The sequence below is a fragment of the Pararge aegeria genome, chromosome 13, assembly GCF_905163445.1.
Source record: "Pararge aegeria chromosome 13, ilParAegt1.1, whole genome shotgun sequence".
Taxonomy (NCBI): domain Eukaryota; kingdom Metazoa; phylum Arthropoda; class Insecta; order Lepidoptera; family Nymphalidae; genus Pararge; species Pararge aegeria.
The window spans coordinates 16,192,972-16,207,865 of record NC_053192.1 but is presented as its reverse complement, the minus strand read 5'-3'; the positions used below and the strand labels follow the sequence as shown (position 1 = coordinate 16,207,865).

General features: G+C 34.8%; 1 protein-coding gene across 1 annotated transcript in view; it reads left to right on the top strand.

Moving 5' to 3' along the window:
* LOC120628618 (calmodulin-binding transcription activator 2) overlaps positions 1-14,894 on the top strand; it is a 243,522-nt gene that overhangs the window by 205,327 nt on the left and 23,301 nt on the right. The window contains exons 6-7 of the mRNA XM_039897082.1: positions 13,607-13,751; positions 14,780-14,826. Coding sequence (XP_039753016.1) covers positions 13,607-13,751; positions 14,780-14,826 — 192 coding nt within the window. The remainder of the gene's footprint in view (positions 1-13,606; positions 13,752-14,779; positions 14,827-14,894) is intronic.

The window sequence follows — 14,894 nt, the reverse complement described above, 5'->3', positions numbered from 1 at the left end:
TTACTATGTACATTCCTATTTGAATAAAGAACTATTTGAGTTCGACTTTGACTTTTTAAACGACCTCCCAACGGTGCAACCAACTTTGGTGCAACGGTGAGCGCTATGAATTTAAAGCTACTGTTAGATTTCCGGCAGGGGTAATTTGGGAATTTATATTTTCTAAATTTTCTCTGGTCTGGTCTGGTGGGAGGCTTTGGCCGTGGCTAGTTACCACCCTAGTGGTACCACCCGCGATTTAGTGTTTCGGTGCGAAGTCTGGTAGAAAGCAGAAAAATAAATAAATTTTAGGGGTATGACTACCATACTCCCTTACAAGTTAGCCCGCTACCATCTTAGACTGCATTATCCCTTACCTTGAGGTGATATACTAGTCAAGGGCTAAATTGTGTTAGAATAAAAAAAGCACTGGACCATTTTCCGTTCTAAGCATCGCTCTTCAGATCACTCAATTGTATGTACAGGGGTGGCAGGAGAGGCGCATATCGGCAAATACAGGGTGTTGTTGTGTATTGTTCTTCTGTGGATAGGATATGCATCAGTCGTCTGCTCTCTCTCTCTCTCCTGCTCCAAGAGTTACTTTACACCTATTCATCATGATCAGTAATAGCCTATAATATTCAACAACTGGATTAAAACCACCACGCTGGGCAGTGTACAGTAGAACATAGAAACCTACTGCTCGTTCTCCGTTATAATCCCTTAGTCGCCTCGTACGCGCCCCAAAGAGGAAAGATAGTCACAATTGTTATCTGATCTTCCGTCACCATGAGACGGTACCACAGTGCCCCATGGCGCCGCTTCAGTCAACTCCCTTGGTATTGTAGTGGTGACAAACCTTACCAGATTAGTGCTATAGCCTTATTACTGAGCCACGCTGGAAGGGGTAATCCGGGCGCGCCATTGAGGAGACGAAGGTGGCAAATAAGATAATTTCGATGAAAGGGAAAAAACTAGGTACTCGGAATTAGTGACTATAATTAAATGTCGACTCAAATAAGTCTTCAAAGTTTTTTAAATTAGGTTTGGAGTTGGGGAAATTCCAGGTAAAAAATAATTATTAAATTTATCACTTCGCTACGCGAACTTTAGTTAGTTTAATTTGATAAACTCTTTTACTTTTCGGTTACTCTATTTCTAAGTAGGAGAATATACTTGTAGACACGTAAAACACAGTCCAGAAGTACTTAAAATAAAACAAAGCAATTTCTTACATAGGCATCATCTAATACAAATTTTAATACTTTTAACTTCATTAGTTTATTACACATTAACAATATTGAATGGTTTGTCAATTATCTATAACCCCGCCCATTTATCCGGGTTGGCCCATAATAACCCCGCTGGCGCCGTGATCGGCAGTAGTACCACAGAGGACTCTGTAGCTCGTCCCCCGTTATCGTCTCTTACAACACCCGAGGTAATAGGACGACAGTTCACGGCAGAACTGAATATCATGATGTCACCACGGCATTAAATAGTTAGGCGTTGATGATAAACGAAATGATAGTTTTGAATTAAAATAATTCACTTCAATCCTTAATAGGACTAGCTTTTATGCGCGGCTTCGCTCACGTTAAGTTCAATTTTGATTTGGTAAATTAAACCTACAAAGGTTTAAAAAAAATCAATCTGCAAGCAGAAAAATATGAAATCCTGTTAGTATCTGCCTATATGTATCAATAAAATCTTTATGTGTGAAAACTTTTGCCCAAAAAATAATAAAATTAAACAAACGGAAGCTTAAATACAAGATTTCTTAGTTTAGCTTCAAAAACTTGACGTAAAATATTTAATTAAGATGTCAAGTATGCCCTATCCTATAAAGTAAGAGAAACATCTACGAAATTGTTTTAGATGTGAGATTTTTGGAAATAAACACTATTTTTATTATTTATTGGCAAAGCCCTTCTAGAGGACAGAACGATACCTTTCAATAATTCAAGGCAGCGAGTTATTGACATCTTTACAGAACGCACAGTGTCTATGCACAGGGCAATCCGTCGCTTTGCATTCCATAGCAAGTTAAACGGATCATCTTTATATATCTATATCCTTAATGTATAGCAGGCGTTTACGGATATAGTATAATTAATAAATAATAAATATACTACGACAATACACACATAACGATCGTTGTTAAAAATGATTGTTAAAATGTAAAATGTAAATTGTTGATGTTGGAAAAGAGCAACTGCTGAGTTTCTTGCCAGCTTCTTCTCTTTAGAATCTGCCTTCCGAACCGGTGTTAGAGTCACTACAAACAGACAGACTTGACGTTTCAAAAGTGCTTATATTAGGCCTACTTGAAATAAATGAATTTTGAATTTTAACCATCTAGCCCCAAATTAAACGTAGCTTGTGTGAGTACTAAGATGACTGATAAATATTTTTATGAATAATATACATAAATACTTATTATATACAGATAAACATCCAGACACTGAAAACATTCGTTTTCTGCTATAAGATTATATCAGTCGTAGAGCTTTTTGTGACAGAACTCGTCCAGATAAGTTTGTGACAGAACTCCCGCCATGCTTATTTCTGCCACCAAGCATTGTTGCAATATTATGGTCCAGTTGGCGTGGTTGCCGGTGTAATTACAGACACGTGACTTAACACCTACGTCTCAGTTTGATAGACACATGGCGGCACTTTGCAGAACATGTTCTTTGCATGCCTCGCAAAGTGTCACTCTGTTTACAGGCGATGGTTTCTCCACTTACTTTTGTTTATTTATTATTAGTATAGACTCGAAGGTGAGTTTGTTTGTCTGCTCCCTTTTCACGCCTAGACCATTAAACGGATTTCGCTAAAATTTGGCAAGGAGATAGATTTTCCATAAAATATTTATAAACCCGGGAAAACCGGCGATTGCCACGATCTAAAAAGCTAGCACGTGTACGCCTATCGCCTCAACACAAGTTATCTCTTTGACCGCCGTTTATAAAATGACATTTGTAAAATGCCACGAGCCCGCAGCGGGTTTAGGTTTCACGCCGAAATGTCGGCGCGTAATTGAATTTCTGATTGCATCGCTGCACCCGACTGTACAACGTAACAGGTGTCGATACTTGTGACGTGTGTACTACACCGTATCTATCTGTGACTGTACTAGTGGTGTATTGGATATTCCAACGATCGTGTACGGCTATCGATAACCTTCACTTTCCAAATATTGTAACTGAAAGCTCAGCCTGTAATAGCACATTTAATAAAATCTTATAAAATGTTGCCTGCGACTTTGTGCACTTTTTTTCATATTAAAATCCCGCGAGACAGTTTATTATCCCAGATTAAAAAGGTTTCCTTTGTATGTGTCCATGATTTATGTTATCATTCGATAGTGTAAGGATCAGTTTTGATGTTATTAAAATGCACGGGGATAATCCCCATTCTTTTCCAGCATTAAAAGTACCTACATACATGTATGTATGGATCCAGGATCCCAGCTATCTCAGTATCAAATGTCATCAAGATTGCGGTTGAACTAAACAAACTAACAACAAAATAAACGAACAGACACTCTCACCTCTATAATATTAAGGTGTTCATCAATACCAAATTTCTGTATATAGCTATTAGGTAGATTAGTGTGTAAAAATAATTATTTCTTTTTAAATAAATACGAGTACATCTTCTTTTTAAATAAAAAAAAAAATATATTCAATGCAGATGACAAAGTTGTTGAAAGATCTACTTCTCCGTAAGTCCAATATGATTAATTTTATTACTGCTCCTAGAAAATCAGCAAATCGACAAGCACCTTGTCGTTTCGTATATAATAATATTATGATATAGCCGTAACTTTCCCATATATTCTAATTCTAAACTAGAAGAAGACTCGAGAACGCATTAACCATTCTGGTTATCAATTTCACGAGAAATCTTCATATTTGAACTCAGTTTGTTAGTTTTATGGTGATTAGTTTAAGCTTTCACTTACATAATTAATATTATTTCTGTAGTAAATAGATCAGAAATAATGTTAGAACTAGTTAAGTTACGTAAATAATTATGATATCCATTGAAATGAGAAATGAAAATAGGACTACGTAACGACTATAGATTTGACAGGATACAAAAATGAGCTTAAAGAAATGCCTAAGCCACGTATTTCATTGATTCAATCCTATAATCTTGAGATGCTAATAATAATAATTAATCGATAGTAATTATTATATTTCATATACATCACTAACTTATAAGAATAGTACCGGCGTCGATATAATTTAAAAATGTACCACTCTCGTTTACCTTAGGGAGATATAAATATACCAATGCCATGTTTTATCATACTATCCCGCCGTAGTTTAACAATCATACAGTTTGTTGTAAAGGTGACGCCTTTGAGCTCCGTTAATTAAAACTCTTAAAAAATAAAATAATTCTCTAGTGTCTGCAGCACGCTCGAACTCAAATAAATAAGATTTAATCTATATTTCGTAATATAGGAAATTCGGAGGTTAAGTCAACATATCGTTTTTTATTTTTCTAAATACAGCGTTTTGAGTTCGTATGAGTCTGACATAATAGTTAGCGAAGCCTACAGATAGAGATAGAGACAGACAGTAAACTGTTTCAGATACCCATGAGACAAACATTTTGGACTTGCAAAGAACTAATAAATATTATCGTTAATTTTCTTAATATAAAATCAATAACATTTTAAATTATGGTGATAATAGTCGGCACTAACGATTAAACGGCAAGGAAAGGGGCCTGGTAAATATGGCCATCTTATGACCCTTAGTCGGAGATTCATTACGTCTATTTATAAATATATTTCATTACTTCAAAATGCGTTTTTATTTTCTACTCATAGGCTACTGATTATTGTACTAAGCCACCACTACAAGTTTGATTCCTAAATCGGGTTACATACATTTCCGATGGCCGTACGAAACTGCTTATTCGATATTTCTGGATTTTCCCAATATGAGCACACTTGACTCTCCGGTTAACCGAAGTTATGCGATACAGGGTAATCGGGCAATGCAATTGCTATCGACATTTTATATTTTGGATATAACTGTAAGCAGTTTGAGAAATATTTTTATTATGATTAATTTTTGACGGCCGGCGCAGTGGGCCTGACCCTGCTTTCTGAGGCCAAGTCTGTGGGTTCGATTCCCACAACTGGAAAATGTTTGTGTGATGAACATGAATGTTTTTCAGTGTATATATTATGGTTATTTATTTCATATTCATTTGTTATCTAAGGGTAGAATAATACCAGCTACGCTTACTTTGGGGCTAGATGTCGATGTGTGTATTATATTTATTTGTTATTTATTTTAATGTAATAAACTGCAAGGCTTTTTACAATTAGGTTTGAATAGGGGCTGAAAGTAAACCTATTCGTCAAAACGCGCTTTGCTTAAGAAATATAAGTCTGTTTTAACTACGACAAAATTATTAAGGCACCTGATTCGAAACAGACCTCTAAAAGTAAGTTTAGTTTAAATGCCAGGAAAAGCGAAATGTACGGCGGTTAAAAGTGATAGTGATGGAAAAACTTTTTATTCCTATCCCCGTATCAGCTTTATCATAAATCCGAGCGCGCTCTACATATTTAAACTCACTGCGACTTCTGGTTTAACTGCGACCTATAAAAACAATATTGAGAGCCATCTGAAATATCTGTTACTTTCAAAGTTTAAATTTGAATAAATAACTCTTAAAGTTAAAAGTGTAATATCGTGTGTACCAGACCAGAGGGTCGATTGTGATATCTGGTATAATGGAAAAATATAATTTTAGAGGTGTCTAAGAAATTTACATTGAATTGACTGCCGATAGGGCAGCGGGCAGCGACCCTCCTTTCTGATTCCTAGGCCGTGGGTTCGATTCCCACACCTGGAAAAAGATTTTGTGGTGTCTGGGTGTTTATCTGTATATTACAAGTATTTAGTTGTATTATATTCATAAAAATATTCAACCGCTATCTTATTACCGATAACACAAGCTACGCTTACTGTGGGGCCAGAAGACTATGTGTGTACTATCGTAGTATATTTATTTATTTATTTACAATTATTTCATATTAAAAGATATCTGATACATTTGCACAGTAATGGGATGGCGCTTAAAAGCTTATGATGTCTCTAGTAAAATTGTGGTTAAAAAATTCAAAAGAATTAAAAGAATTAAAAATTTATTTCATTAAAGTAATATTTTTAAGAAATATTGACACTTATATGCAAAGCCGAGAATTGTGTTGTTGAATTCAAAGTAATCTGTAATTTTACTTATAAATAAAATACTAAATAATATAGATATATTAAGTAAAGAAATACTAAATAATAAATAAATATACTAGGTTATAGATCTATGAATCCGGATTTAAGTTCCCTTATACATTGATATTTCCTTGTTCAGCGCAAATATTGACACCTAGTGCTCGTAATCGTTTAATTTTTAAGTACCAAATGGTAAGTAAGAGTGTGGGAAGAGTGAAAACAATAATAATAATAATACAACTCATTATTACACCAAATAAAAATAAAAAACAATAGAAACAAGAAACAAAAACTTATGAACTAATATAGGGCGTAAGGGCGGCCTTATCGCTGGTATTGATCTCTTCCAGGCAACCATTAAAGGTAGGGATAACAACGATGAACTGGTGGTTGGTGCACAGATAAGAAAAATAAAGAATAGAAAAGCGATTAAATTAATTACTTTCTTGATTATAAAATTTATTGAATATTCTTATAAATTACTATTAATGTAAATACATTAAATGTAAATAAACACTTTTGAAACGAAAAGTGTGTCTGTTTGTCTTCAGCAACTGACAAGAACAAAAAAACCGCGGTAAAAAGTGACACTGATAAGAAAACCTTTTTATTCGTATTTCCGTATATCATAAATCCGAGCGTTCTCTGCCACTTCATATCAAAACCCACAGCGACGGTTGACTTAGCTTTGAGCTATAAAAACAATAAAAATCGAGGGCTGCCTGCTGCTGTTATAGTTCGAACTTTTAAAAGTTTAAACTGCAAAGAGGTTTTTTAAAGTTTTCAGTAGAAACCAAATAAAAACGTATTTTATACTTGCGCACCAGAGATTTTCCTAGGTAGGATATTGTTAAAACTTGATTTTATGTTGATTCTTCGACATAGATTTGAAAAGCAGTTCATTATATCGTTTGTGTACCAACAATATAATATATAATATTATATTATACTAATCGACCTTCTTGACATACTGGACTATATGCATGACACACAAACACTGCAAACCATCTGTGAGGAACAAAAAATTATAGAAGGGCTATAAATTTTTGCTTCTATAACGTGAAATGAAAGGTAATTTGCACTTTCCAATGCATACTTGTAAGTTACTTTAACTATCTATGTTTTAACATATTCAAGGATTTTGGTTTACATAAATGCCATTCTCCTAAAAGATTAGCCTATTACCTTTTTAGTAGAAGTAGAGAGTAGAGTAGGTTTCTTTTTTAAATTTCACAAGGTATAATATTAGGTACTAAGTTGTAGAATGTAAATTTTGAAAAAAGGGCATCTGCTGAGTTTTATAGGAAGGTGAATCCAGCAGATTCTTGATGGAATTAATTCTGTTGGTTTGAAATGTTACAAATAGACATAATTCGTGTTTTAAAAGTGCCTACTTGATATTAATAAATAGTATTTTATCAATTAAGAAAGGTTTAAATTACTTTTATTCATGGACCTTGTTGACACTAGGTGTTGATATTTGCGCAGTAAGGAGGTAAATGTAATAGAGATCCAGACCTTTATACATCAACATCCTTAATGTACTGAAACTATAGATTATTTTGAATACAGTTAGTTCTCTATTAGAGAGCGATACATTTTGAGTAGATAATTACTGTTTGTGCGAGTTGGTTGGCCGGTTCGCTCTGTACTGATTTCCCCGCGGACCGCCTTAATATATTTCGATATAGTTAGCTATTCAAAATAAATAATTCACTCCGCTAGTTATTTCTGTTTCTGTTGCCGTATTTTAAACGATTCTCGCATAATTTTTATCCTTATCGCTCGCTACATTTACGTTTGTATGCAAATTTTATTTTATAAGTTTTCACTATTTTATATAGGAATAACACTTTTGATTTCCCGTCCACGTTTATTTCCAACTACATTTAATTTCGGACATAGAATCTCCAGAATGTTCTATGCGAATGTTTATCAGTTTTACTGTGTTGACGTAACGAAACAACTAACCTTTCGCATTTTTAATATTTAATATGAATAAGAAAGAAGATCGTTTTATGACCCATTATTGAAGTCAATCGTACATAGATATGCCAATCAATTCGTTATCAGCTCACTAGAGGGCACGGGTTTCCTATGAAAGTGAGAAGTGTTAAGGCCGCAAACCACACTGGCCAAGTGCGGAGTGGTAGACTTCACACGCCTTTGAAAGCGTGGAAAACTCTCAACAGTTTTCCTCACGATGTTTTCCTTGACCGCAGTGATTTTTAAAAGCGCCCATAACTCCAAGAAGGTACCTACCTAGGATTAAATTAAGTCACATCGATTTGAACACTGAACTGATCTCATTTAAATTTGGAGATGAAGATGGTTGGATTTGTTGAATGTACATATAGAAATCTCAGGCATACAGTTTTCGTCACGATGTTTTCCTTCACTGTCGGAGTAAGTGACGTTTATTTGCTCAGATTAAAAAGCCAATAGCTCCAGACAATTAAAGGTACCTGCTAAGGATTGAATTCAGTCACATCGAAATTAAAACTGAAGTTCTAACTAAATAGTGCATCCTACCAATTCTAAAAATAAAGTCGAATTGGAATCGGTGATAGCCCACTGGGTAGGACTCCGACTTGCGATGACTGATGATGACTCCGATGCGTTTTCAGCAATTAAAATGTGAATTGCTGCAACGCTGAAGGAAAACATCATGAGGAAACTGCAGAAGTCCTCTATAATGGTCTCAAAGGTGTTCGAAATCCACCGAGCCGCACTGGGCCAGCGTGGTGGACTACCTTAGCCCCTTCTAATTGTGGGAGGAGACTCGTGCCCTGTGGTGGGCCGCTAATGGGTTGATGTGATGATGATGACCGATTCAAAATGGCAGAATATTTGACCGAGATACTGAATTATTCTTAAAGGCTGAACTAAAATTGGAGATGAAGAATGGAAAATCGTTTTAGAGTATATAGGTCAAATGGAGGGATTTCCAAACTTTAAAGTATTTTAACATTTGTTTCGGAGGCTTTATGCGACTCGTTTGATGCTATCTGCCTACCTGCTCGGGGATTACTAACCACAAGTCACTTCCACCTCCTTTGCCACAGATTACTTAATCACTGCCAGAGTTAGGAATAGTACGCCGACAAGGAAGCATATCTGTTTGTATTTCTCGTACAATCATATACTTATAATACTAATGTTTTGGTTGCAAGTTAACTGTCACAGTGCCGTCCTCCTCACGCTGATAGTGAAAAGTTCCTAAGTGGTCAGTGCAATTCAGTGTAGTTTTTTTACAATATATGTTTTAATAGTTTTGTTCTTATTTAAAATCTATTCAAAGACGTCATGCATAAATCATTAATTTGGTTTACTTATTGAATAATGATTTTTGGTTACATTTTATAAAAGAATCAATCAAATTTACTACAGCGAGGCTACTATACAATTGATGGATTTCTTAGTAACAAGGTTGCTATGAAGCTCCGCTCTCATATCCCGCAGTAATTGTAAAATACTGATTTTGAAACAGAATTACTGCTGCTGCAGTTTCTTGCCGGCTCTTCTCTGTCGGATCTGCCTTCCGAACCGCTGGTAAAGTCACTACAAACCGACAGGCTTTACGTTCCAAAATCAATAATAAAGTGGGTTTCTTGACATAAATTAATTATGAAATAATCTGTATTTATTTCATAGATGATTTTCAGTGTTCGTTTTTTGCGGACACCCAGATTTGTATGGCCTAGTTTCAGATGTTTATATAGTACGATTACGTTGGTTGGGCCTTTCGGCCTACGGCGATTCTGAATTAGGGCATTACTTGCCCTTCGTGCCTCGGAAATTATTTTAGGTCAGCGCTGATCATTGCCACCTCGTTTTCGCTGACATATTTGTATGGACGTTTTAGCCACTTTTGTTACCCTGACAGGAAAACTGATGTAATATGAATATTACTAGTATAATGCTACTTTTTAAAAACTTTGTTATAAATATATCAAATTGGATTTTTGGCCATGATAATTAACAACTTTGATGAAAAGAAAGCACGACAGAATAGTCCAACAGTGCGACAATTTATCAACCTAACCTAAATTAATTTATAGTAAATGGTTAAAATTCCTATTATTGTAATATTAATCGATATAAGGCAATCGGTATTTATCGAATTTGACTATGATGTATGCGCAAAACGAGCTGTTGTAGCCATCAACAGTAATAAAAACTAAGAATTGTTAAAGTAATTAAACAAATAAAGTAACTTAATTATGTTGTTGTTGTTTACTTCGCCCAGAAAATATTTTTTTTTTGAATATCGCTTTTACCAGATATCGCTTCTTGAACGGAGAGAAAACGTTATATAGTTATGACATCATGTTAAACTGTACTCTCAGGAATGGATTAAAATACAATGTATTGACAAAGTGTAGGTGCATGAATTATTTTGTATAAAGCGTTTTAAAAATAATGACTGTCTCCCTAAAAACCGCGTAACTGTATTCACGGCAAATTATTTAGCCAAGTTAATGAAAAACCGCTGTATCTACAATAAAGCACACGTGTCGAGTGGCAGCCCTGTCCGGCGGCCATTACATAAATAATTCCGCCATGTTTATTGCCGCCATTTTGAAGACAAATGGATAGTTATTACGGCGCACTCCGTTTTACATTCGCTCTTCGTTGAAAATTAAAATATTGTGTATTTACTTATAGTTTGCTTATTTTTTGCTTAGTTTAACTGCGTGCGAGTCGATTTAGTAGCTGTTACGGTGTCCGGGGCGGCTTTATGCGCCTCAGAATGCCTATTTCGCTCCCTTTTTAGCCGCGGGGGCTTATTTGCTCGCACTTTACTCGTTATTTCAGATTTCACTCGGTAATGAATGGGGTGCTTGCACTAAATCTCTTCACATCACTAAACACTGTGCCGTGAACACTTAATATTTCTCATTTCGTATAAATAAATCGTGTTTTATATTTTCTCCTTTATGCCTCCCCTTTATAATGGTTTTGGCAAATGAATATAGGAACTTTTTTGTTTAAAATGATAGATAGAAGCAGGCGTTTTGCACACAACACTTTATGATATATACTTAATGGTTTCTTTGCTTTAACCCCATATTGAATATTAGCACTTGACGAAAATGTGTAAGGATGGTCATTCCCTTTCAGATCTTCGTCCCTCGTAATCATCGAAAATAAGACTCGACTTACACTAGATGGATTTAATTACAGTAAATGGCAATACTTGGGTACGAATAAGTGGCTCGGATGCGAGCAGAATACATCCGGAACGCGGTGAAGTCGGACTTAGCTTGGCAACGTCAACCTTTTGCCATGTCTCAATGAAAAGAGAAGCTAATGTCTATGATTACTAAATAACTAACTTTTATTATTATTATTCACTAACTATTACCCCGCAATTTCGTGTGTGTTTATTAAATTGTATCGTGAAATATTTTTCTATCCGCTACATTTACAATATACCTGGAACCGACGCGTTACCTCACCCGCTTTCGCTTTTACTTCTATTCTACTTTTATTCTGCTTGGGTTTTAAGGGCTTGTAGCGTGATGTAGAATATCATATAATAACCTCCCTCAGCAATTTTCATGATGACTAATTATGAAAGACTGCCCCATGCTGTTCGGTTAGACGATATTAAAAATATATCTTATTTACACAGTAATTAAAAAAAAATTTCAATTCCTTGTGCCCGTTTCAAAGATTAGCCCCTACAACAAACGAAATTTATTCATCATTATCAATCCGGCCGTCTAAAGGGCGGGGGTCTCATCTCAGAAAAAGAATAGATCACCGCAGTCCACCACGCTTGTCCAGTGGGGGTTGGTAGACTTCCAACGCCTTTCAAACGATATGTAGAATTTGCCTTACGATGTTTTCCGTTAAAGCAAGTGATATTTAATTTCAACGAATATTAAATTGGTTATGTGATAACTAATAATTGATGAACAACTTTTAAGACTTTTCTTTATTCAAAATCAGTCTTCAAGTTATAAGTAATAATAATTACAAACTAAAATTAATATTAACAATATTATAAGCCGTCTAACTGTTCACTTATGGGCATGGTACCCAAAATGCTGGCGCTATTGTCCCTTTGAATTGCTAGACTTAGCCGTTCGGCTAAATAAGCTCCAGCTTTTGGGTCACCAGACGTCAAGACAAATTTTTGGGACACGATGTTAATACAATTTTTCGTGTCCGAAAACCATGGATCCAAAGTCTCAAACGCAAGCGCCGCAAAAACGTAGTCATTACAAATAACGGAGTATGTAGTAATTGATTAGCTTAATAAATAATTATTTAAGTGGACACCATTATCCATGGAAACACAACTTTCTAAGAGGTTAGAACTAAATCTCTCATATATCATGCATAAAATAAAATGCCTTGAGAAATCCAACACATCTCGGATTCAAGAGGTATCGAGGCGACGTCGCGTACTAAGCTGCGATTCATCCCATCTCAAATAGCGGCTTTTGACTCACAATAAAACTGAAGGATACGGCATAGAGCTTCTCACTCTTGTTTATAGAAATGCTATTGACAAAATGAAAAACTTTACTTTAAACAAATCTTTACTCTATTTATTTCTACTTTGTTGTGAATTATATAAGAGCGGAAATCACTTACAACTCTGGATTGATTCTATAGGAATGGAAGGTTCTTTATTTCGGTTAGTTATTAATTCATCATTTTTAAATATTGAATAGAAGCAGGCGTTACTTTGAGGAATTCCTAAAGAATAATTGTTAAGTGGCTTAACAATTATTCATTGTAAATTCAACATCTGCTGAGGATGTTCCAGTTTCGGAGCGAAACGTGCTTAGAGGGTACATTGCCGAAGATCTGTTTCGTGTGGAGTATAAGGATTCAAGAAATTTACACCATACAGATTCTCCTGCTATTCGCGGAATATAGCAAATCTTGCTTAATTTTCATATTTAACTCATAAGATTTTGTTACACCCATAGAAAGCTAAAGTATTAGGAAATACTTACTTACTACAAATTCACAATCGCGTTATATCCTATGTGTATATAACACGATTGTGAAAGTTTGTTTATTTGTTTCAATTTCGAACATAAAGAGCAAGGATGGGATTTTTTTTATGTTCGCATATACTCATTCGATAAACTCAACAGATTTTTAAGGCCCATATAAAAGCTTAATTCTTAGGAATTAACATAGGCTATTTTATTTGTCAGTAATATTAAAATTTCTGGTGCACTTACAAGTGATATTTTAATTGTCTAAAACACACATGCCTTAGAAAACTAAGAGGTAGCTGGGATTAGAACTTGGCGCTCCGAAAGTAAAGTCGAGCTCCTACCCTATTTGCTACTACCGCTTCGCTATAAAAATGTATTTGTTTTCAATTTCAGAACCCCGACATAGTGCTGGTTCACTACCTGAACGTGCCGTACCCAGATGACAACAAGCTGGCGACCGTAGCGCCCAGTCTCGCACTATGGGCTGACAAGAAGGAATGGACAAAAGACGAACTAGTCAGCCAATTGAAGCCCATGTGTAAGCAGCATTTATTTTACTCCTCCCAGTTCTGCATTCCTTGTATTTCCGCCAATATAAAAAGGTTTTATACTGTAACCTTTAGTTACCATGTTAAATATCAACCTCATTGCTGTAACTGGTTAGGATATAACAATACAAGTGCAATCCTTACTAATATTATAAATGTGAATGTGTGTTTGTTTGTTTCTTTCACGCCATAACTTACCAACCAATCTACTTGATTTTTAGTCTAGACTTAGATTAAACAACGGAGAGTATTATTTGGATACAACAATTTAGAAAGACCACCCCTATTATTTTAACAATCTTCCTAAAGTAGTGCACTGTTCTGTGTTCATGGTCATTGCTTAATCTATCTGGGAATGTTTTTTTTAATTACCACGCCGGCGAAACCATAGATAAAAGCTAGTAGCGAATAACAATAAATAAATTGAAATTTGTCTATAACACCGTTACTCATAAAGCATTTAGAATAATTGATATTTTTGGTACGAAAGGATGATATTAGTGCAATAGCAAATTCATCATGTTATACGTTACAATGGTTTCAAATAACTAAATAAAATATGTCCACCAAGTAAACGTTAGAGCATTTTTTATTAGATTAATAATTTTTAATTTATAGCAATAAAATTAAAACGGTTTTATAACGTTTCAAAATCCTTTTATTGTTTATTTAGTTAGGGGTGATCGAACTCCAGCACTAACATCTCATAGAAATAAAAGTTGATTGTGAGCAAATAAATAGATTTCTCAATTTCTTCAATGTAATAAGTAGTCTTTCTATGGAGCAAATTTAATCAAATAGTTCATAAATGTTAAGTACTGAAAAATTAAAACCCGACAAGCAAACTTCGCCCTTCCCATTGAATATTTATGAAGAGGGAGGGATTATGACTCTGTATTAATAATGATATTAATTGATGTTGATCATTAAGGCTATGAATGTATATAAGCTCGGTGGAAATTGTTTCAGAATAGACTAAAAAAATTTTTTTTTAATTTGTAATGTTTCCTTTTTCCAGTCTTCAGTGAAGATGAGCCGGATCATAACAGTGACTTGGAAATTTCGGTATGTTTACTATTATGAATTAAATACTTCTTTTGAATATTAACTGTGGAATAGGTTAAACTCACAAT